The sequence below is a fragment of the Trachurus trachurus genome (genome assembly GCF_905171665.1).
Source record: "Trachurus trachurus genome assembly, chromosome: 3".
Classification (NCBI taxonomy): Eukaryota; Metazoa; Chordata; class Actinopteri; order Carangiformes; family Carangidae; genus Trachurus; species Trachurus trachurus.
The window spans coordinates 10254929-10280074 of NC_139893.1; the positions used below are offsets into that span (position 1 = coordinate 10254929).

General features: G+C 41.4%; 1 protein-coding gene across 2 annotated transcripts; it reads left to right on the forward strand.

Moving 5' to 3' along the window:
- The first annotated feature begins 2734 nt into the window (after positions 1-2734).
- On the forward strand, positions 2735-24272 carry usp47 (ubiquitin specific peptidase 47). Of its 2 annotated transcripts, XM_083997792.1 has the most exons (29): positions 2735-3016; positions 6188-6244; positions 7697-7891; positions 9308-9424; positions 9569-9722; positions 9815-9911; positions 10002-10147; positions 10273-10352; positions 11759-11908; positions 12009-12104; positions 12206-12358; positions 13475-13633; positions 14182-14313; positions 14514-14590; positions 14833-14888; positions 14979-15091; positions 15217-15318; positions 15709-15916; positions 16087-16202; positions 16370-16489; positions 17019-17868; positions 18011-18186; positions 18287-18367; positions 18464-18579; positions 18752-18870; positions 19220-19350; positions 19470-19517; positions 19597-19727; positions 22624-24272. In XM_083997792.1, exons 1-29 carry the CDS (start codon positions 2972-2974, stop codon positions 22796-22798), a joined length of 4200 nt encoding a protein of 1399 aa, XP_083853918.1. In that variant the 5' UTR covers positions 2735-2971; the 3' UTR covers positions 22799-24272. The 2 variants fall into 2 exon arrangements, with proteins under 2 accessions (XP_083853918.1, XP_083853919.1); XM_083997793.1 differs by lacking the exon at positions 6188-6244.
- Positions 24273-25146: the final 874 nt, after the last annotated feature.

Below are 25146 nucleotides of genomic sequence, written 5' to 3' on the forward strand. Positions count from 1 at the left end.
TGTTGTTGTTGTTGTTGACAATCTGATGATCATTTATGCGGGTCATTAATTAAAAATTGTGCAAAGCTGTGTTGTCAAATTTGTGGCAATTCATAGTGGAAACATGATTGATATGTGATTATGTCTCTATAATGATTAACTCAAGAATTAGCCTTTATACACAAAGTAGTAACTGGCTATATGTCGTGTTCACCAAAGACTCAGGTGATGACTGAGTAGCATGAGAAATAAGATATTTTGGATGAAACTACGGTAACACTTCACAATAAGGGTCCCTTAATTAACGTTAGTACATTATTACAGTAAGCATTAATTAACTGTTTACAGATATATTAACAATCATTATTATGTATTGCTTAGAATTAGGATACACATTAATTAATGTAGCCTATTAGTAAGCAGTTAATTAATGTTTACTACTCAAAGTTAGTTAATACACTTAAAAGTTGAATAATGTAATTAGTTATCATTATGTATGCATTACTCAGCATTAATTAACACATTAGTTTATATATTATGCTTAATAATGTACTAACTAAGGTTAATTAAGGGACCCTTATTGTAAAGTGTTACCGAAACTACACAGAAATAAACAAAGATGTAATCATTTCGTTAAAACTATTTATTTTTGTCTGTACACTTCTCAACATTTCATGACTACTTTTCCACCTCGAGTTCAGATGCTACTGTATGTAATTTTACATTGAATTAGCTCAATGGGCAAATACAGATGGAGTGATTTACTCAGCAGCCGCATGGAAGTAATGGGAAGAGTTTTTACTTCCCATTCCTGTTGGTTATTCTTGGTCATTATTAAACATTTTCAACTAACTTTGAGGAGTAATTTACACAAAAGTTAAGGAGCTATTATGTCATCTTTTAAGGGACCCTAGTTGTGTTTTCAAATTAATTTTGAGATTCATTGATTTAAAAAATATTGAACCGTTTAGCTACAACAAAGCGAGGAGGCTCTGCAATATTACATTTGGTAAAAATTTCATGCTGAAATATTGAAGGTTAACAAACAAAGAGGTACAAAACTTTTTCCCTGCACTTAGAGGGGTTTACAGTGAAACTGAAACCATATGCAACTCTAATAGAGTTTAGACTCAGTAAAAGTGACTTGTCTCTGGAATGTGGGAGGAAACCCAGATCACTAAAAAAAAACCCTGAACAAACAGAAAAAGAACATGCAAACATACAGAATAGGTTTGTTATCAAACTGTGACCCTTTCTGCTGTGACGTGACAATGTGAACTATGCATTTTAACTGTTTGCTCTGAGTTGATGCTGCAACACAAGTCCAGTTATTTCTGCATCTCTGCCCCCTGTCAGAGAGATGCTAACTGCAGCCACTCATTGTCACCCACTGGTAGACATTAATTTAAATTACAGATCAAGGGCATCTCCTAATATTAGAGGTGAAGATGCCCCGTTTTGAGTTTGAACTGTTGAGTCTCTCTTTGTCTAAATATGAAATAAAGACCTAAACTATCTGTAGTATGGCTACAGCCACAATAACCTGCTGGCTTGTTATATCCACTCCTTCCCTATCTGTCCTCTGTGTACAGTATAACTCTGATGGCCAGAGAAAATTTAGTGATTTGATTATGCTCCATGCTCAATTTGATAGATTGTAAAACTACAATTCAATTCTGGGGCTCCTGGAACAGGTTATAAGGTGGGGCCCATAAAATCTGGGGCCCTTGAGCAGCTACAGGCTCCATAGAGTCTATATTAATACCATCTTCTGCAGTGTATCTGAGTTGTCTTACTGCAGGACAGGCTCTGACCAATGAGTCCCTTTCTACCATTCACATACAAAAATAGTTCCATGTGAATTTCTGTTAGCCTATTACTCATTATAAAATCATGCTGAGCACTTCCTTGGATTTAATCAATCATAATTGCTGTGATGGGATTGAAAGCGGTGCATTGTGGAATTGAAAGCATTACCGAGGTGAGTCTCAGGCTGACCGGTGTCGCTCCCATTAACATGGTTTTTTGGGTGTTTCAGAGCCGGCTCAAGGCAAAAGCAAACTAAACACCTGCTCAGGGCCCAGTGACCACTAGGGGGTCCCCAAAGCTGTAGTGCGTAATTGATCCCACAAGAAATTCTGTGTAGCCTAATTACAAAAAAAAACCCAATTGTTGTTGTTTGACTTAAAATTGTTGTTGCACTTTGCTGGTGCAGTTTATTTATAACCAAAAATAAAATAGCAGATGACATGTTTACAGCAAATGCATTGTCTATTGGTTTATTTTGTTACTCTTACTACACCTAGATGATGATATTCAGTAGGCCTATCACATTGAGATCAAGTGTAAATCAACCTGCATTTGGTAGGCTACAATTTCATGATTAACAACCATAGATGGATTAAACATGCCAGGCTAGGATGATGATTCCTAATGACAGATTAATAATTATAAAAATGAAATAACCGTGTACTAAATAAGCAACAATCAGTTTTATTGGCACAAATAGCCCCCCCCCCCTCCAAAAAAAGAAAAAAAGAAAGACATAATACAAAAGTTAATTTGGTTAGGGCCCCGTGGAGGCTTGGGTCGGCCCTGGTTTCTATTATCTCCCTCCTTTAAAAAAAGAAAAGAGAAACACAACAACAATCCGAAAAGCACAGACACTTACCGACGTCATCCTGTCCGCACACATCACGCACGCTTGTCTGGATGGAATGTGACGCCACAGCTCCGTGCGTGAAGTCTCGCGGAGTAAAAACACCGGCCATTTTTCTCCGTTTACAGCAGGACACTTTGTGCTTGGGCAGTGTTATCGAGATCGCTTTTTTTTTTTAAACAAGCCTACAAGTTTTGACAAGTTTAATTTTGTGATCCAAGCATCCAAACTTCCTACAAACAGGACACACGCACCATGTTTGTGTGTACCGTTGCAAAGTTTTTTCGCTGACATCCCTGCCCCGGATAGATGCTTGTCTAAACTGTCGCACAAATGGAAATGGTGCCTAGCGAGGAGAACCAGTTCGTACCCAAAGAGGTGAGGTTGTTACACGGACCCAGCCCAGGTCGGAGAAATCAGCCTCTCTGGCCGTCAGCTGTGACCCTCTCGCAGATCATTTAAATTCATTATGGCAAAAACTTTTGCACCACTTGGCGAGTTTGTGATCTTTGTGTATCATTTATAGGCTAACTCTGCTGCTAACAGTTAGCTCAACATGACTTCTATGGGCCTAACATGACATGGCTAACTAGCGTTAGCTGCAGCCAGTAGACAAAGTGAGTTTATATTGGTAGCTAAAGCTATTTTTATAGCTTATTTATCATTAAGTTATCCAGCCATCTATTTTTTACTTTCTGGTAATCAAAAATACAAGAGCTTTATGAATACCGTGGCTGACTGACACTATGTTATACAACCACCTAAAGACGACAGTTGTCAACAACATTAGTGAGGTAACTTGCAAGTAACATTTAGCTTGTCGGCTTTGGCTAAGCTACTATCGTTAGCTTCTTTCTTCTTCTTTTTTTTTTTTTTTTTTAAAGTCTGATTAATGGCAACAATTCCAGCTAATTTAAATGTTTATGAACTTGCTAAACCAAAAATAAATAGCCACACAGATGACATGACTGGCATCGCAGAAACACCGTTGAGCCCTAACGCTACTTTTAATGTTAACTTACATACATATAGACTTTGATGATGATGATGATGATGATGATGATGATAAAGATACACTTTATTCCAGACTCAAGGTCCATATATAAAAACGCACAAGACAAACATTTAACAGAAACAAACACACAAAAACAAAAATAACTCAGTAAAAGACAGTCTATAAGAGTTCACAATTAAAAGGGCATTTGTACCAGTGCTTCCATAGCTCAAATATGTAAGTTAGCGTGAGGCACTGTACCCGATGTTCACCATTACCAAAACAATTTAATTGTCGGAATCATGTGAATCTGTGTCTATTTTGTCTCTGTCTTGTGTAGTTCAGCTTGTTGTGAATGGGACTTGTAGCTCCACTGTAAAACCTAAACGCTAGCTTGTCAATTTCGTGAGCTAATGCTAAAGCTAAAGCTACCGCTGTTCACGTAGTTACTGTAGATGCAGGTGTGAGACATCGCGTTAATGTTACTGTTTGATACGTTAATGCTCCTCATATCATATTATATTATGTATATTTACCATTTCAATTGTCAGCATCCTTCGTTAACCCATATACTGTAGCGTTAACCACGGTGAGAGGTTACTATCATAGCTTTGCTCGTTTGTCCTGCCATGGTAGTTTGCTAACGTTAACGTTCACTATGCTACACAATAAAACAATATTATCTTGCTCTGCGATAGTATAGTGTTGTGTTAAAAAGGTTTGCACATAAGGTAGAATATAAATCGACTCTATGCCATTTGGTCGATACTGTTTAATTGTGATTTTAACATACATACATCCCACAGGGTTATTATTATTAACATAATAAGGATCCTCATGTTATTTTACATTCATGCCTATACCTAATATTTTTATAGTCATGTTATAGATTTACCTGGAGTAGCGATATGTGATTATGGGTGTATTTGTGGCACTTTTGTCTGCATTTACGTCAGCTGCAAAGTCACACGTCAGACATGGGACGTCACTGTGATTTTAAGGGCTTGTGGGAAATTGGATTTTATGATACATTGCTGCACACATTCAATATGCTTGCACAAAGTGATTGTGTGTCCTTTTTATTTACACACGTTAACAATGAGTCTAGTTAAACATGGCTTTAAAAGGCCTTGTTTAAAAGACATATGACTCACACCTATCAGGAGGAAATAAATTCATATTATATTTGACATTTGCATCATACATTAAACATTTGAAACATAGGCTACACTATATGAATGCTAAAGATAAGGTAGAGTGTGATCAGTGGATTGCTTCAATAATTGACCTGCTCTGCTTTAGATTAATTTCCTGTTTGATCTCAATACAAATATATTTCAACATATGAGTTCTTAAAAATGTTTCCATCTACTACAACATACAGAGCTGTAACATTAAACCCTATGTATCGACAATGATCATGTTCCCTAATATAGCTTATTATTGTTTTACACCACATGTTGTTCTTCTTTGAGATTGTTCAATTCCTTAGGGCCTGGGTTGTGACTGCTGCTATTATTCGGCACATGCAAAAAATACACATAGCTGCATTATGCATGAATAATTTAAAGAAGATAAGTACTTTCACTTTCAAAGGTGTCGCATATTGGTCTGTTTTGGTCGTACAACTCATGCCAAGCTAAAAACAAACAGGCAGTCAGCATGTGATGTTTGTCCCCACAGTTAAAATGGAATTTGTTGCCACCACTGATGTTTCCCAATTTAGTGCTTTGCTATAAACATAATCGCCAAAAGCTGACACGGTGGATTGTTCCACCTTTTTTTGTGTTTGACTTTATCAAGACTTCTTTCTTGTAGCAAAAGCCAAAGTTGACATTTTACATTTTACACATAAAGCCTCCTTTGTTGTCCTCACAGCTCTTTCACTTTTGCCGTCAGGCTACGATCCAATCAGGAATTTGAATAAGCCAATTTATTTTCTTGGGCCATGATTAAGAATATACTAATTACATTTTTTAGAATAGCCTACGTAGCATTAGCAGTGTGTATTTCTATAACAATTAGGCGCATAGACTGACCAGCCCGTTTTCCAAGACCATTCAATTGGTACTTGGTATTGACTGGTTTGCAAAGTTCAGGTAGTGGGATCAGAAGTGGGAAGGAAAATTGTTGTTGGAACGTTCTTAATAATTACACTTAGTTACATCATTAAAGAAATACTGTCTGTGCTTTACGGTACTTGTGGCTTCATGTCAGCACCTTGTGATTATATCCACGGTAAAAATAACCTTTAATCTCATAATACACTTGTGTGGTGTCAGCTGCAGCTTCTTTATAGGACCTGTCAGTTACATTTCGCCAAGATCACAAACCGCTCAAAGAGGTTGGAAGAATGGGAATAACATGAATTTATTCCTGTAATTATCACCCTGTCACCAGGAAAGAAGTTGATCTGCCGGGCAGACTGTAGAAGGCCTTCATGTTGGCTTCATTAAGCCTCAGAGTGGCTACTTCCTGTTTTAAAACTCTTTTTCCTTGATGTCTATGTGTGTGTGTGTTTTTTTTTAACTACAACTATCTCCACATATTATCAGGGTGTGTTTTGGAGTTGCAGACAAAGTATTTTTGATGAGATGAAGAGGATTTCTCAGGTAGACACGTGTGTGGTGTGGGCGATGGTGCTCGCAATTAAGCATGGTGTAAGATTAGATGCATGAGGCAGCACTGTAATGACCATTATACGCAGGCAATTGATTAAGATCAAATAAGAGGCAGCTTCAAAGTCCTGCCATTATCTAATGTAAGATATGTGCAGTTAAATAATGTCCATAGGTAAATGCTTTGGCTGGTAATGACATGCTAGAAGTTGTGCTATAAATGTAGCAAAATTAATGATTTACTTAACATATAGAGTTGTTTTCTACTAAATAATCCATTACACCAATGTAAGTTTTTCTGCCTGTTTTTAACATTTTGAATAATTGCATTGAATCTGCAAATCATTTGAGCCTGAGCAGGTAGAGCAAGTACCAGTACTACAGTATACTAACAAGGAAACAAAGTACAATGACTGGCTGCTGAGACAACATCAGGACTTGCTGCCTCTTGAAACTCCTGTTCTACCTGAAAAATATTTTCCATTGTGTGTAACAGTTTAATGGAGCGTGAGTGAGTCATCGATTGCATGGCATCACAACAATTGTGGCATGATGGATTGATTGTGAGATGGTAACTAAAGATCAGCAGCTGCCCAGCCAATGGGCTCGTCCCAGTCGTCATGTGTGGGAGGTTTCTCGTTGATGTTTTACTGACTGACATACTGTAACTCCCAGTCATGTATTATTCAGTCAACTACTGCAGTGACCGCACCACAATGACAGAAAAGAAAAATAAGCTGCTTTTGCAAGACTGTTATTATTAGAGATGAGTTACTGCAACTCACCACCACATCAATTTATGTTTTATTACTATCAGTTTCATATGGGATGAAAAAAAGATTTGTCCATTGATGAAAACAATAAGTCATTGGTGTAAATGTAAAATGTAAAGTTACATGGTGGTAGGTTTACATGTTACGAGAGCTATCTTTTTATTCATTACATAGCCTATCTGCTTTTCATTTTTTTAAAGTCTAATTTTTTGGGTTCATGCACCTGTTTTTCCAGATTTCATTGTGAGGGATAGAATCTGTATTTTTTGCAAACTTACAGGAATTTTTCTAAAATGAAATAATCAACAGTTGTCATCTACTTAAATGTGGATTTTTTTTACACTATTCAGTTGGATATTCTGCTGTATCTTTAAAAAAATGTACATTGCCTACTAACAGGTTGTTTGTGTCAGCTTTGAGGCATGAGGGGAAGTGGTATTTCTCTTTTGGTGTGTGATTCGTGTGTTTCTGTTACTGGTGTGTTTCTGATAACGTTTGCTGCAAACAAAGCTGCAAAAATATTCTAACACCAAAATACAGTGCCAGTAAATAGGCACAGGTGTGTTACCGGTACTGTTTGGTGAATTAACAGTGCTCAAAACACAGAATGATAATGAAGAAAATATACTGTACATCATGCTGATCTTGTGCTGTTCTTGGTTTTTTTTTTTAGATACAAAATGCAGCCGAGGAGCCCAGAGTGCTGTGCATAATCCAGGACACCACCAGTGCAAAGACGGTCAATGAGAGGCTGACCCTAAACCTGCCGGCCTCCACCACCCTCTCCAGACTTTATGAAGATGTTGCCCACAAAGCAGGATACGTAAATGGCACCTTTGACCTCGCCTGGGGAAACATACCAGACATGGTTAGGACATGAATTCAGTCAATTTTGTTTGTTTGTTTGAGATTACACTAATGGTTATTCTGGTCTGTGATCATCAAGTCCAAGTAAAAGTTGTATTTCAGGTCACAGGTGGTAGAGGTGGTTTGTGTTGGATTAAAAACATGTTGATGTGTCAGTTCAGACACGTTGAAACTACATTAATCAATATTTTATGTATCAAAAACTGATTAACTGACAGAAATGTGCAGGTAGTGATGAACTTGCGGAGATTTGCCACCAAACCTTCAGCTGCATGGAGCGGTTTAGTGTCTTTCAGATTATTGTTTTGTATTTACGGCCTGCTCCGATGTTACTATTTTCGTTTAATTTCTCCACTCTCATTAACCTCGTTTCCAGCCACAGGTGGCAGCTGCTTTCAATGAAAAAGCTCTTTTACAGCCCGAGCCAAGAATTTTCAGTCAGTATTGGTCCTGGTCATATGTCTGTTATAAAATCCTAGCGCACCATGGCGTGTCTCCTCTGCCTGCTTCCTGAGGGAGGGCAGGACAGGAGGTTGTACCAATATCTTTTTCATTAAGCTTTTAGCTCTGGAGCTGAGGGATCTTGGTTGCCCTGCCCTCTGATTCCATCGACAGAGCTGGTTTTGCTCGATGTAATTACATTTAAGACAATTATTTTAGGTGGATTTTAACAGGTGTCAGAATCATGGTCCCTCACCTGTCCACTTCTTCAACTTGTCAGAAGTTTATGTTAGCTGCTGCACTGTAGCTGCTGCAGTATCTTCACTGGAGGGGTAGTGTTGTCACCATATCATGACCTCAGGTAACCTGATAGCGGTGGAGATATGTTAGAAAGTCGGTTGGGGCCAGCAGCTCCTGTAGAAAAACACATTTTGCCATTCTTTTGTTCTCTGCTGGAAAAGAAAACAAAGTGTGTAAGAATGGTATCACACAAAGTAAACTATTAAATGAACCCACCCACTGTGTGCTCTCCCCGTATTGACTGAGTTTGCTCTGTTTGTGTATGTACATACTACTCCCTTTTCTTAAATGAGCCCAGGCTAATCCCGCTGCTGACCCAGGCCAAAGCCCAGGTGCTGTGTCTGTTGTTATCTCACTGAGTAGGTCAGTGGATTAAGCCTCTGCATGTTTCCACTGCAGCACTTTGCTGGCTTGTCCTCGGCTCGTCCAGGAGAAAGACAGCTACGTAGCGCTGTTCACATGTTGATTTCAAGCTACTTTCCTCGTGTGCGACAGTACAAGGAGTTTGCTGAGAATGAATTCAGTAGGAATATAAGAGTTCTCGTGAGTTTTTCTGGTTTCTTTGTTGTACATGACTTGTTTTGAATTTTTTTTTTAGGTATTTTCCAGGGATTGTTGATCTCTGTGTAAAATCTGTCTGTTCATGCGATTGTTGTTTCACTCTGCTCACCTCCAGGCTCCACTGGACCATAACAGTGACATGGCCCTCTCGGATTCTGGGTTTGAGCCTGGTGGTAAGAGGAATTTCCTTCAGGTGACAGACAAAGATGGAGAGCAGCCCCAGATCGCATCGGTGAGTGGCACAGAATTAAGAAAAGGGAGTTTACTGACATCAAAAACAAACTTTTGAGTTTTTGATCTACTGCAGATTTAAATGCAGAGCGGCTGTGGAAACTGTAGATCGTTTTATTAGAGGATTTTTGTCATGTGTGTGCAGGATGAGTCAGGAACAGCAGATAGCAGTGGGCTAGATGACAGCTCCCAGGAGCGGTTTATCGGGCCCCTACCGAGAGACGGCACTGCAGGCTGCAGTGGCGACTACAGCAGTCCATCTTACTCCTACTCGTCCATCCTCAACAAATCAGAGACAGGTATGTTTCAGTCTACTGTTGAATATGTGGCATCACTTAATTTATTTGATCCAAGATGACCTCTTACTACCTGTCTTTTACCTCCACTGTAGGTTACGTGGGCTTGGTTAACCAGGCTATGACCTGTTACCTGAACAGTCTTCTACAAACTCTGTTCATGACCCCGGAGTTCAGAAATGCACTCTACAAGTAAGGAACCATGCTCCTAGAGTCTTTGTAAAGTTTTATTTGTGACGTACAAACCCTAAAATTCTTTTTGTAACATCTGCGGACCTTCAGCTGGGAGTTTGAGGAGTCAGAGGAGGATCCCGTCACCAGTATCCCCTACCAGCTGCAACGGCTGTTCGTCCTGCTGCAGACTAGTAAGAAACGGGCGATCGAGACCACTGACGTGACACGGAGCTTCGGCTGGGACAGCAGCGAGGGTGAGAAGAACTCTCCTGTGACTAGACTCACATGGCCAGTCTGCGTGTTTGTAAAAAGGAGAAACCATGTGCCTCTGCATCGGTACACAAAAAAATGACACTTTTTCATGTATTTTTCTTTTCAGCTTGGCAGCAGCATGACATCCAGGAGCTGTGCAGGGTCATGTTTGATGCCCTGGAGCAAAAGTGGAAGCAGACAGAGCAGGTAGGAGAAAGCAAAAGGTTTTTTTTTTTTTTTTTCCAACACTTCTGACAATGAAAAACTCAGCAGCCAGACTGAGGCCCCCCCACCCCCCCTCCACAATGGAAACAAAAGGCCTACTGTGGGAAAAGTGAAATGGGCCAGTAAGCCCCAGGGTTAGCTGTTTCTTATCTGAGGAGTGCGTTATAAACTGCAAACACACAGACCAGTGTGCGTATATACAGCCATGTGGTCTGTACACATGAGGTCCTGGTAAAAATAACAGAAATAACAGACGACAACAATTGATTAGTTTAGTTTGTGGAGGTCTACTTGTAAAAGTGGCATTTTTTAATAAATGTGAAATGTGGACAAAGTGGTTGCAATATAACTGTTTCACCCAACTCTTGATGACATATGAGGAGTTAATGTTCCCTCAACATTCAGTCTAGGCTCTAGATAAATTGTTTGTGTACATCTAGACTTTGAAAACAGTTGTTCTGTTGAGCCTCAGGCCGTTATGCAGCTGCTTCACAGACTGTGTACCACTCCCCGTGACTTGTTTAAAATCAGTGGAGATCCCCTTTATATCTTAACACGGCACATTACTGTGTTGACTGTGTGTATATACAGTCACATGCAAAAGCTAAAACTGATTACTTCCATTTACTTTCATCCGTGCAGATGATAGACGGACTTCATGAAAAATTAGAAAGTTTTGGAAGCAAATGTCCCGTAATCACTAAAAGAAAGTGAAACTGAAAAGACTCTTGAGTTATGCAACTGGTTATTAATCGAAAGCAGTTCTCAAAATTCACAATGAACTTCCCCAAGAAGCTTTTGTAAATCGAAAGCAGTTCTCAAAATTCACAATGAACTTCCCCAAGAAGCTTTTGTAAATCACATTCCCCTGACCAGTAAACACCATTAAGAATGTGGTGGTAGATCTAAAATTTCCCACACTTTGCATTAATTAGATTGATTGTTGGAAGCTGAGATCCTAACATGTTAAATGCAATGTGATAAAGGTTCAAAGGGCAACATGCTGTGGTTCAAACAGCGGAAGCTGACAGAATACAGCTGCAACTGATCAAAGCTGGCGAACGTAGTGTGAAATGTCCTAAAACAGCCACCGTACAACAGATAATCCCTTCTGATTATGATAACCACATGGCATTGTCCTCCATTAGACCAAATTTTCGATTGTTTCACCCCACGAGTGATAAGAATCTAAAAATGGCAAAGCTGATTTTAATCTGTTTAATTCATCCTTGTTTAATCCATCAAACACTCCTCTGCGCCTACGTCGGTGCCTCCTTTAGTGAGGAATGGTATCAGGGAGAGAAAATCTTGTAGCCCAAACAAAAGCTGTATTGTTAGGAGGGAAACATAGCTGAGGAGGCCTGACTGTCATGCCTTCCTGTCCTCAGGCTGACCTAATCAACCAGCTGTACCAGGGGAAGCTGAAGGATTATGTTCGTTGTCTCGAGTGCGGCTATGAGAGCTGGAGGATTGATACTTACCTGGACATCCCTCTTGTGATCAGACCCTTCGGAGCCAGCCAGGCCTATGGCAGTGTGGTGAGTTTCTCTCTACATTTCATTCGCTTCACGACCATTTCCTTTCCCCCCCTTTTTTTTTTTTATATATGTTGTTGAAACTTTTATTTCTCTGCCACAGGAGGAGGCTTTGCAGGCATTCATCCAACCAGAAACTCTGGATGGGCCCAACCAATACTTCTGTGAACGCTGCAAAAAGAAATGTGACGCCCGGAAGGTGAGCAAACTGAAATTGTGACGTTGGAGTCGTGTTCAGAGAATACAGTGTTCTGTTGCTGACCCTCCTGATCCTCTCTGATAAACTGCCTCTGTGCACAGGGCCTGAGGTTTCTGCACTTTCCCTACCTGCTGACACTACAGCTGAAGAGGTTTGATTTCGACTACACCACTATGCATCGCATCAAACTGAATGACCGCATGACTTTCCCAGAGGAGCTTGACATGAGTCCGTTCATTGATGTGGAAGATGAGGTGAGATGACGGCACCTGTCAGATTTACATTAGATCAATAGATTGTCAGACTAATGAATGTTGGTTGGGTTAAAGGGATAGTTCAACATTTTGGCAAATTGGCCCATTGCCATAATGCCTATAGTTTTAGGAGTAGGTTTGTTACCTTTAATTGTCGGTGCAAGCTATTTTTAGAACGGCGGAGCAGAGCGGCGAGCTGCTCAGAGCTACGCTACGGAGGCTAATGGGATTTCTTGGTTTCCCTCATCAAACTCATCAAATACACAATCCAACAACTCCAAAACGCTCTCATGGACAATTGTGACCTGCACATTCACCACGCTATGAGATAATAACGAAACGTTAAGAGACAGAGTTGTTTTCGAGGTAAATTCATGCTGAACGGCTGATGTGTGTTCCTGTCAAGGGCAGTTTTTTGGCAAGAAGTCTCTGCATTTACCTCTAAAACAACTCCGTATCGTAATGTTCTGTTATTATCTCATAGCGTGGTGAATGTGCAGGTCACAACGTTTTGGAGTTGTCGGATTGTGTATTTGATGAGTTTGATGAGGGAAACCAAGAAATCCCATTAGCCTCTGTAGTGTAGCTCTGAGCAGCTCGTGGCTCTGCTTCACCGTTCTAAAAATAGCCTGCACCAACAAATAAAGGTAATGAGCCTACTGCTATGACTATAGGGATTATGGCAATGGGCCAATTTGCCAAAATGTTGAACTATCCCTTTAACCCAAATATATCTAAATATATCCAAATATATCTATTCACATATATCTGTTCACCATGATTGGTAAAAGTGAAACATGTCAGTGGTTCAGGTTACCTCTGGATAAATATGAATAGCCTGTCAATACTAATATCTAATAGTGAGTAAACTTAATACCCCTGTACAAATCTATTAATGGATCTTTTAGTGACCTTTGGTTTTATCAAGGTAACACCTGATATGTTACACTTGGATGTTGTCGTGTAGAAAAAGATATACATAGCTTTAGTTTGTGACATATCCAGCGCCAAAAGCCTCTCACAGAATATATATGATATGAATCACATTATTATCCCTCTGTAGATTAAACCCCTGTCTGTTTTTGTTGTTGTCTCTTTGACATCGCCCTCCTGTAGAAGTCGCCTCAGACAGAGAGCTGCACCGACAGTGGAGCGGAGAATGAAGGAAGTTGCCACAGCGACCAGATGAGCAATGATTTTTCCACTGATGATTGTGTGGACGAGGGCATCTGCTTGGACAGCACCGGCAGCACGGAGAGGGTGCTGAAGCCAAAGGTGCTCATCTTGACCACTCACTGTATAGATATTGCTGATTGTTGATTGATTGTCACTCTTCTTGGTTCATTACCTGTATGTGAAAACGCATTTGGCCGACAACGAATCCACAGGCAGGGGTCAAAGTACAGAGAAAGCGATCAGTACCACACAGCCATGAGCTCTTCTGGAGGCTCATTGTCTATATGTTGTCTTGTCTCCCATCTTTAGTTTCCATCCTGTAAATTTTATCGAGCAACTGTCCGCCGGCAGACACAGCTGTAAATTGATGCCTGTTACATGAGATGCCCGTCTTCCATTCATAATGTGTACTGGACTTTCCAGATGATGACCTAGCCAACACTTTGTGGGTCATGGTCGTTCTGTTATGTAAAACCCAAAGCCAAACTGTGTTTTTTTCCCTCCTTTTTTCTCAGTGAATGCTCTCTCCACATTTGTGCAGTCAGTGTTGCTATAATTTCACGTTTCAGTAGCTCTGCAGATCTTGAGCCTGATGTTTCCGTTGCCACTGTCAGCATCATGTTAGTAACAGTAAGATTTCCCCTCAGAGTCTGCTGACCTTCGAGCTGTTCTCTGTCATGGTCCACTCTGGGAGCGCTGCGGGTGGCCACTACTACGCCTGCATCAAGTCCTTCAGTGACGGCCAGTGGTACAGCTTCAACGATCAGCACGTGAGCAAGGTCAGCCACAGCCTGTTTTCTTTCTCTTTTTTCTTTTTTTTGTCCTCGTACGGCACTTAAATGTCAGGCAGACTGACTCACCAGACCATATCGGTGCTCGTCATCAGTTTGTTCTCTTCCTAATCTCAGCAAACGTCATTTTAACATTTTACTCCTGAACGTTGAAATGTGAGATCTTTCTGTGCATTTGTGTTGGGCAGATCACCCAGGATGATATCAGGAAGACGTATGGGGGGTCCTCAGGGAGCAGAGGCTATTATTCCAGTGCCTTTGCAAGGTCAGTTGTCTCTCATATTATGTGTCTTTTACAATGAGAAGGTTGACCCACATCACCTGCTTACGACACATTGTTTAAGAAAATAGAATAAAAAAGGACTGAAACCTGTTATTTATATAATGTTTTATTTATGTTCTTGTTTATTCTTCAATAGGAAGCTACTTTAACGAGTAAAAAAAAACAATATTCTCAATTTATCTTCTTCTAGATTCACTAACAAGACACTTTGTTTCTCCCAACAGCTCGACAAACGCATATATGCTGATTTATAGATTGAAAGATCCTTCAAGGAACGCAAGTAAGAAATCCATTCAGTTAAATCAGTGCAAAGTAGATCGAGCTCTAGTCCTGTAATGTGATTTACTGCTATACTCTCTTTCTGTGGCAGAGTATTCAGCCGTTGACGACTTCCCGGAGCACATTAAGAGTTTGGTTCAGAAGGAGAAAGAGTCTGAAGAGCAGGAGAAGAGACAGAGGGAGATTGAGCGCAATACCTGCAAGGTAGGTCACATGCTCCTTTGGCTCAATTCAGATCCGCTGCTCTGCCCCTGAACCAGGATCAGTTCATACATGACCTGTTTGCTTCTATATAAGATGATTCTTAATCTTATGCTCCTTGCTTTCAGATCAAGCTCTTCTGCATGCATCCCGTGAAGATGATGATGGAGAGCAAGCTGGAGGTGCACAAGGACAAAACTCTCAGAGAAGCGACGGAGATGGCCTACAAGGTTTGTTGGATTCCTGCTTTTCCTGTCCACCTGGTTTTCCAACAACATATAATTAAGTCAATCACAATCAAGTCTGCAATTGGCAGCAAGTAGTAATTAATTGTTCAGTGTTGAAGTGTCCTTAAAGCCTTTATTAAGGGGACTTGTAATGGAAGGTTTTTGCTTGGACTTGTCATGCCATGCAAAAATGATGTAACACTGACAAAACCATTGTTATTGTAACATTAACAAATGAAATTGTAATGTTGAGACAGAGTTTCCAGTGTAGAATATTAGGCTGAATATTCCTACTCTATTCCCAGCTATGGGGCTAAGTCTATTTTTAGAAAGTGCATTGCGGTCCTGGCACCACTGTTGTTGTGGTGGTAATTTGTGTGTTCTGTACCTCAGCTGATGGAGCTGGAGGGTGTCGTCCCTCTGGACTGTTGTCGCTTGGTCAAGTACGATGAGTTCCACGAGTACCTGGAGCGCTCCTATGAAGGTGAGGAGGACACGCAGATGGGACTCCTGCTGGGAGGAGTCAAGTCCTCGTACATGTTCGACTTGCTGCTGGAGACGCGCCGGCCAGAGCAAGTGTTCCAGCCTTACAAACCTGGAGGTCAGTCGCCATCTGATATACTACCGAGTGTTGTGTTGTACTAACTGCTGCAGAGGTGGCCATTTAAAAATAAATAATCACGAGAATAATGTACGCTGTCAGTCTGATGGATGTGTCTGTTAAAAAATAATCCTTTCTGCCTGTGTGGGTGTGTTTCTGACTGTCCACAGAGGTGATGGTGAAGGTTCATGTTGTGGATCTGAAAAGTGAGACCATCGCTTCTCCAATCAGCGTCCGGGCGTACTTGAACCAGACGATCACTGAATTCAAACAGCTTATTGCACAGGTTTCCTGCTCTACTCAGTTTCTTCACTGTGTCTATTTCTTCTTCATCATCATCTCCTCCTCTGTTTTCTTTTTTTCCCCCAACTTTGAACACAAACACAGAGAACTGTGTAAAATAAATAAGGTGAGATAAGACCTTGTAGGCTGATGTTTGTGTTCCTTTCCCAGGCTACAGGGTTATCTGCAGAGTCCATGCGTGTGGTACTGGAGCGCTGCTACAATGACCTTCGGCTCCTCTACGTCCCAAACAAGACACTGAAAGCTGAGGGATTCTTCAGGAGTAACAAGGTCTATTCGTTTTCTTTATCATTTTTTTTCTTTCGTTCATGTTTTATTAATTGAAAGTTTTCATCATATACATGACAAGGTAATTGAGGGTGAACTGTTCCAAAGTGATACTTAAAACAATTCACCGAGTATAATATAACGGTTACCTCACACGTAATATAGCATTGCCTCCTACTTCCACCTTAAGATTTGGAGAGAGTTACAGGCTAAATATTATATGACCCACAAATGAAAACAGCAACAGAGGGGAAAAAAAGGAAAAGAAAAAACAGTCATACAGAAAAAACAAAACAAAAATGTGGGGTAGAGGATTGGTCTCCAGAGCAGTTAGATAAGGAAATTCACATGCATAGGCCACAAAGTGATGTAATCATTTTCTTTTTCTGTAGTGATTCAGCAAGTTTCCATTGTGTTGGGCCAGTTTTGTTTAAAAAATGTAGCAGTCATATAATTTACAGTACCATCAAGCTTACGAACGCTATTAATGCTTTGTTTTTAATCAGTTTCGTCGTCTTGTGTTCTTTATCAGGTGTTCGTAGAAAGCTCTGAGTCGACTGATCATCAGGTTGCTTTCACTGACTCAGTCTTGTGGAAACTGTTGGATCGCCACGGGAATACGATCCGACTCTTGGTCTTATTGCCTGAACAGTCTCCTGGTACCTTGGCCAACAGAACTCTTTGCCAAAAAGCGGGAGGTGACACTGACGTGCCCTTTGACGGATCGAAGGGTAACAGGAAATCTGTAGAAGCTATACTTGAGGAAAGCACAGAAAAATTAAAGAATCTGTCTCTGCAGCAGCAGCAGCAGCAGCAGCAGCAGCAGCAGCAGCAGCAGCAGCAGCAGCAGGGCGGCTCCAGCACCAGCGACAGCCAGAAAAGCTCTGACGCCAGTGACTTTGAACATATCGAGTCCCCGACGCAAGAGGCCGACTCAAACTCTTCGCTCTGCGTCGCCGCGGACAACAGAGAGTTGGAGAACCGGATCAGGACCACGGCCGGCAGCAGCAGCGGCGGGGCCTCCTCCGACCCCGAGAACCACTTTGCCTGCGAGGAGCGCTCGGACTCTGAGGTGAACAATGACCGCAGCACCAGCTCGGTGGACAGCGACATCCTCAGCTCCAGCCACAGTAGCGACACACTGTGCAACGCGGACAGCGGGCCCATACAGCTGGCCAACGGCCTGGACTCGCACAGCATCACAAGTAGCCGACGCTCCAAAGCCCACGAGGGCAAAAAAGAGACGTGGGACACTGCGGAGGAGGACTCCGGGACGGACAGCGAGTACGACGACAATGGGAAGAGCAAGGCCGAGGCTCAGTACCTGTACTTCAGAGCAGAGCCCTGTTCTCAGGACGACTCCTCGTGGGATACGCAGAAATGTACGACTCCTGTTTATGATGTAGTGTGTAATTGACTGTGGAGACGGTCAAAGAGAAGGAGAGGGTGTGTCAGAGATGTTTTTCTTCATTTTTGTTCCCAAAATGTTGATTTCTAATTGTTGTTTCTTGTGGTCTACTGCAGGTTTAGTAGTGCATGTGGATAAGAGAATAACATTAGCAGCATTTAAACAGAACCTGGAGCCCTACGTCGGAGTGACCTCCACCCAGTTCAAGGTGTTTCGAGTTTACGCCAACAACCAGGAGTTCGAGAGCGTACGACTCAACGAAACACTCTCATCGTTCTCTGACGACAACAAGGTCGGGATAAATATTTAGCACTTCATTATGTGATAGTTTGCCAAAAAAAACTGAGCTTCCACCTGAACTAAAACTTTTACCTCTTTACAACTTTCCATAGATTACCATCCGACTAGGAAGAGCACTGAAGAAGGGTGAATACAGAGTAAAAGTGTATCAACTGCTAGTAAATGAAACGGAGGTAAGAACTGAGTAAATTATTACAGTGTTTCACAGACTGTCACGACTTCTCCACAATGATAATTATCACGTCATGATGTTGTCTCTGTTTTTTCAGCCATGCAAGTTCCTGGTGGACACGGTGTTTGCCAAGGGCATGACTGTCAGACAGTCAAAAGAGGAGTTGCTCCCTCAGCTGAAAGAGCAGTGCAAGCTCGACCTCAGCATCGACAGGTAACATGATAAAAATGATTGCTACATAAACATAACATCTAGACATTCACCTTCGCGTAGAATTTAGATCGGCATAAAAATATCTTACTGATGTAGATGTAGAAAATCTAAATCCTTAGATAAGTGGGTACAAAAAAAGGTATAAATTGTATAATGTACGTTGTGTGTTCAGGGTTCGTCTCAGGAAAAAGACGTGGAAGAACCCAGGCACAGTGTTTCTGGATTACCATGTCTACGAGGAAGACATCAGCATCTCCTCCAACTGGGAAGTCTTCCTGGAAGTCCTCAATGGTAACAGTCCCTTTATTTTTTTTTGTATTGTTTGTTTTAATTTGAGCTTATAAAGCTGTATTGCCAAACGCTTCTATGCCCTGTTTTTAACTTGCAGCAATAAAATCTCTTAAATTGATCATTTTACTGTGGTTTAAAGTGGTTTAAAGAGGGTTAAATCCTCTATTGCCTCTAAAGACTCTGCAAACGGTGAAACTGCAAATGCCAGCAGATAAATGTCGAGCTGGAAATTGTACCCAGAGAGCAGCAAAGTGCGTTTGACTTCTTCCATTGCCCGCTGCAGTGTCGGGTGACGTAAGGTACAGTTACCCTGGAACTCGATCCACGTTCCTCTTATCTGTTTCTCCAGAACCAGAGAAGATGAAGTCCATGTCACAGCTGGCTGTGCTGACCCGGAGATGGAGCCCGGCTACGATGAAACTGGGTCCGTTTCAGGAAGTGATTCTGGAGAGCAGCAGTGTAGAGGAACTCAAGGAGAAGGTTTGTCTGTCTCCTGACACATGCAATGTGGTGGATAAGTTCATGCACTGTTCAGTTTCTACTATTTATTCATGAATTGTGGGGAAATTACAATTTGTGACTTGTCATTCTTATTTCAGCTCAGTGAAATGAGCAGCATTCCTCTTGAAAACCTGGAGTTTGCCAAGGTATGTGAAACCCATGAGCTCACACATCATTTTCATGTTAAGTTACTTGACTGTTAAGCCCTGTGTCTGCTGTGTGCAGGGTAGAGGAACGTTTCCCTGTGATATTTCTGTGCTGGAGATTCATCAGGACTTGGACTGGAACCCTAAGGTGTCAACTCTTAACGTGTGGCCTCTGTACATCTGTGACGACGGAGCTGTGGTCTTCTACAGGTACAAACCTCATAACCACTGTCCACATGTAAACACAGCTTTTATGTTTTCTGTCTTCCCAGTGTGTTGACCATATCATTAGTAAAGTTGTATTGGCTATAATATGTGATTATCATGTAGTGTTTAAGTTAAATTTTTAGGTTTAGGCATGTGCCAATGTGAAACTTAAAGCAACTACAATTTACGGCACTCAGGCGGGAGACGGCATGCACGAGCCAGATAAGCATTTTTATGACAATACGCGCTAGAGCTCATGGGAAATGCAGTCTTCATTCTGGCAAAACACTTTGCCAGAATCTTTTGTCCACATGGGTTGCTTAAATCAACACAAATTGAAAATTATTTTGTAGATGCTTTAAAGAGGAACTATGCGGGATTTGTAGCTTAACTATGCTACATGTTTACCTTAATTAAAGAGCTTTGGAGTAATTGTGATGGTTTAATAAGTGGCTTAACTTGTTACGAGGGAGAATGGAGGCTCACTGCCTTCCACGTGCATGTCACTTACTGCGTCTCTTGGCTGAAAAACAACCTTGCAAGATCGGGGCCACTGCCCTGGGGTCCCAGCTCCCGTAACCCGTAATCTCTTGTTTATGACAGAGAAGACTACACAAATATACAGGTAAAAGCCAGTGAATTAGAATATTTTGAAAAACTTGATTTATTTCAGTAATTGCATTCAAAAGGTGTAACTTGTACATTATATTTATTCATTGCACACAGACTGATGCATTCAAATGTTTATTTCATTTAATTTTGATGATTTGAAGTGGCAACAAATGAAAATCCAAAATTCCGTGTGTCACAAAATTAGAATATTACTTAAGGCTAATACAAAAAAGGGATTTTTAGAAATGTTGGCCAACTGAAAAGTATGAAAATGAAAAATATGAGCATGTACAATACTCAATACTTGGTTGGAGCTCCTTTTGCCTCAATTACTGCGTTAATGCGGCGTGGCATGGAGTCGATGAGTTTCTGGCACTGCTCAGGTGTTATGAGAGCCCAGGTTGCTCTGATAGTGGCCTTCAACTCTTCTGCGTTTTTGGGTCTGGCATTCTGCATCTTTCTTTTCACAATACCCCACAGATTTTCTATGGGGCTAAGGTCAGGGGAGTTGGCTGGCCAATTTAGAACAGAAATACCATGGTCCGTAAACCAGGCACGGGTAGATTTTGCGCTGTGTGCAGGCGCCAAGTCCTGTTGGAACTTGAAATCTCCATCTCCATAGAGCAGGTCAGCAGCAGGAAGCATGAAGTGCTCTAAAACTTGCTGGTATACGGCTGCGTTGACCCTGGATCTCAGGAAACAGAGTGGACCGACACCAGCAGATGACATGGCACCCCAAACCATCACTGATGGTGGAAACTTTACACTTTACTTTACACTTTACACTTTCCTGAGATCTAGGGTCAACGCAGCCGTATACCAGCAAGTTTTAGAGCACTTCATGCTTCCTGCTGCTGACCTGCTCTATGGAGATGGAGATTTCAAGTTCCAACAGGACTTGGCGCCTGCACACAGCGCAAAATCTACCCGTGCCTGGTTTACGGACCATGGTATTTCTGTTCTAAATTGGCCAGCCAACTCCCCTGACCTTAGCCCCATAGAAAATCTGTGGGGTATTGTGAAAAGGAAGATGCAGAATGCCAGACCCAAAAACGCAGAAGAGTTGAAGGCCACTATCAGAGCAACCTGGGCTCTCATAACACCTGAGCAGTGCCAGAAACTCATCGACTCCATGCCACGCCGCATTAACGCAGTAATTGAGGCAAAAGGAGCTCCAACCAAGTATTGAGTATTGTACATGCTCATATTTTTCATTTTCATACTTTTCAGTTGGCCAACATTTCTAAAAATCCCTTTTTTGTATTAGCCTTAAGTAATATTCTAATTTTGTGACACACGGAATTTTGGATTTTCATTTGTTGCCACTTCAAATCATCAAAATTAAATGAAATAAACATTTGAATGCATCAGTCTGTGTGCAATGAATAAATATAATGTACAAGTGACACCTTTTGAATGCAATTACTGAAATAAATCAAGTTTTTCAAAATATTCTAATTCACTGGCTTTTACCTGTATATGTTGTAACATTGTATATGATACTGTATATAACGTTATCTACTGCTCTATTGATTGATTTCACACTGGCTTGTTGTACACAAATGCACATGGCCAGGAGGAGGGTTAGCAAAACAGCGGAAAAGCGACAGGATTCGCAAAATTCCCCTTTAAATACTGAGGTTGTTGTGCTCTAAAGTGCCAAAGTGTGCACATAAGTGTTCTTTAAATATTAAAGACTATATTGATTAGCCTACATTTTGGTTTTAAAGATGCAAGTCTCAGTTACAAATATTCAGTTAAATTAGCAACTTGATAAATGTTGTGACTACCTCTATGTTGAGGGGTCCAGTTGTTGGATCCATGATATTGAAAAGATGTGAGACTAATCTTTAATCGTTTAGCTGTATACTTTATTTCAGAGACAGATTAGGTCCATAGAGACAAGACAATGAGACAATAAAATCATAAAAAAAACAGTAAAATAATTAAACGATTTTAAAAGCTCTTATGGAGATTGTTGTGCCAGTGTTCATGAGGACCAGATGTATACCGATAGCAGCTTTGCTTAGGGCTAATCAATGCCTTTATAATAGCGTTCATGGACTTGTCCGAACAAGACTTGGATTTGTACATCATCTTAGTAGAGCTCCAACACCACAGTTTGCAGTGCAGCTGACTTGCACTGTGCCATCTGGGGACACAAAGCAGCAGCCTCATAGCATCATTGAAGGCCACAGTGAGCCTCCAAACGCTGCTATTGTTTTATTGCCACCACGTATATAAAATGTTAACCATTAATGACTTTGGATCAACCTTGTCTGTGCAGGGACAGTACAGAGGATCCCATGGAGCTGTCGGACGACGAGCGCAACGAGCTGATGAAGAAGGAGAGCAGCCGTCTGCTCAAGACTGGACACCGCGTCAGCTACTCGCCGCGCAAGGAGAAAGCCCTCAAGATCTACCTGGACGGAGGCCCTGCCAAGGACCCGGGGCAGGACTGAGGCGCGCAGAACCACTCCTGGGTATTTGGATCATCTGGCTGGCGTGGCGTAGCATAGCAGCCAGGCTTCAGGTCTCGGTCTCACTCTCTCGGGCCTGATAGTGACTTGAACATCAAGCAGCGCTGTGAGACGTGCTCTCACCCTCCACTCTGAGCTCCAGGACTGGCTCAGAAAACCCTATTGTGCACTATAGTGTATTGTACTGTAAAGTTTAAAGGGAAGTACAAAAGCTATTCAATACAGAAAAGAATCAAATACTGTATAGAAAAATCAATTGAACGTAAAAAAGCTCCAGAGATGGATGGATGGAGAGATGTTAGGACAGTGAAACTGGGCTGGAAGGCGTCCATCCCCGTCTATTTAAGTCTCCCGTCTTATCTACATCAGTCTCTTTCACTCTCCTGCGTGTTCCTCTTCCTGTTTTGGACATAGTGTTGATTCCGATTCAAGTGTGACCATCTTGTAAGTCCGTACGCTCACACCTTTTTTTTTTTTCCCAGCACCGCTCTGCTAGAGAAATCATTCTTATCTTACATCGCTCACCTTCCTTTAACAGTACATACAACCAAGAACTACTCATCCAGCCTTCCCCAGTCTCACCTCTTGCGGCGAGATAAACCTCACTCTCTCAGTGACTTTGACGAACTGAGGCGTCGTTCACTCACACGATTTGATGAAAAAAAAGAAAAAAAAAGAAATAGAAAAAAGCAACAATTAAGAATTTGTAAACTGGAGGTTGTTTCTGCTCCTCTAATGCTCCTATAATGCCAGAGTATCGTGTTGTCATGGGTCGTCCTTACTGCTGCTCTTTGTGCTTTATAGGAGCTTTGCCTCTGTTACATCACTTCCACTAGATTTAGTGAGACATAGGCTATTGGTCCTTAAATACAAAGTACAATGAAACAAAACCAAGTAGACTATGTTAAGAATCTCCTTGTTTTGTTTTTTGTTTGTTGTAAATTATTATTTTTTGCTCCAGACTTGGATCATTCAGTTAGGTCTCCTGAGGCACCAGGCTCACATCTGTGGTCTGTATTAACCTTTAAGTTAGAAAAGTGGATTTTTCTGTCTCTGTTGTTTTTTTTTTTGTTTTTTTTTGCACCATGTGAACTGGGTGTACATCTCTGGTGTCATCCACGTGTGTGTGTGTGGTGTTGTACTGAGGGGGAGGATGCTCTCTGGGTTTTTGACAGAGAGTGTGAGGTTGTTTTTGGCGCTTCTACCTGCTGCTGCTGCTGCTGCTGCTGCTGCTGCTGCTGCTGTTGCTTTGACAGACTGACACCAGAGGGTGCAGAGAGCCCGCTGGACTCCTCAGTCTGCCCGGGCAACCGCTCTGAGGACTGAAGCTCAGCATCCCGGCCCGTCTGGGCTCCTGATGCTGTCACCAGCTATTCACTGTAGAAATGCCAATATCTGAAGTTTTTTTTTTTCTTTTTCCTTTTTGTTGTTGATGTTTATTTCTTTGAGATTTAAAATCCTGTGTGAAAATAGTTTAAGATGATTTTAGAAATGAATTAAAATGCATTTTTTCATAACAGGTTTCTGTTACTGTAAATTAAAATTGCTCAGATTAATTTTAACTTTGTTTAATTTATAGGACATGTACGCTTCTTATTTTCAAGACTACTTGTTTTTTGGCATTTACAAAAACAAGATGATAACCTTTACAGTTGTAGTTGTAGCACCTGGAAGTTAAAGGGATAGTTCACTCTAATTGAAATTTCACTCATTATCTACTCACCCTCATGTCGACTAAGGGCTGGGAGAAGTTTCAGAGTCCTCCGTGCCTTCTCTGAGTTGCAGCGGGGCTCCGTGCAGCACTGCATGTCCATATGACGGTTGCAAATGGATACTACTTTTCTTCGTAACAAAAAGACACACCAAAAAACATCCAAATACCTGCTTGTATGTAATGTCCGTCTTGTATTTGAGATCGCGCGAGATTTGGACGGACCAGGAAGAGGAGCTTCCGCTACAAACAAGCTTGAAATATAGACTTATTTAATTTTTTTCCGGAACAATTTCGCATTTCGGGGCTTCAATACAAGACGGACATTACATACAAGCAGCATGGAGGTATGTTTTTTGGTGTGTCTTTTTTGCAACCGTTATACTGGACATGCACTGCTACGCTGAGACCCCCTGTAACTCAGAGAAGCCACGGATAACTCTGAAACTTCTCCCAGCCCTTAGTCGACATGAGGGTGAGTAGATAATGAGTGCAATTTGAATTTTGTGTGAACTATTCTTTTAACATCCAGCACAAATTCAATAGAAAACCAACCTGTCTCTTGGTGAGGTGTTGGGACCACCACGGGCCACCAAATCAGCTTCAGTGCACCTTGGCA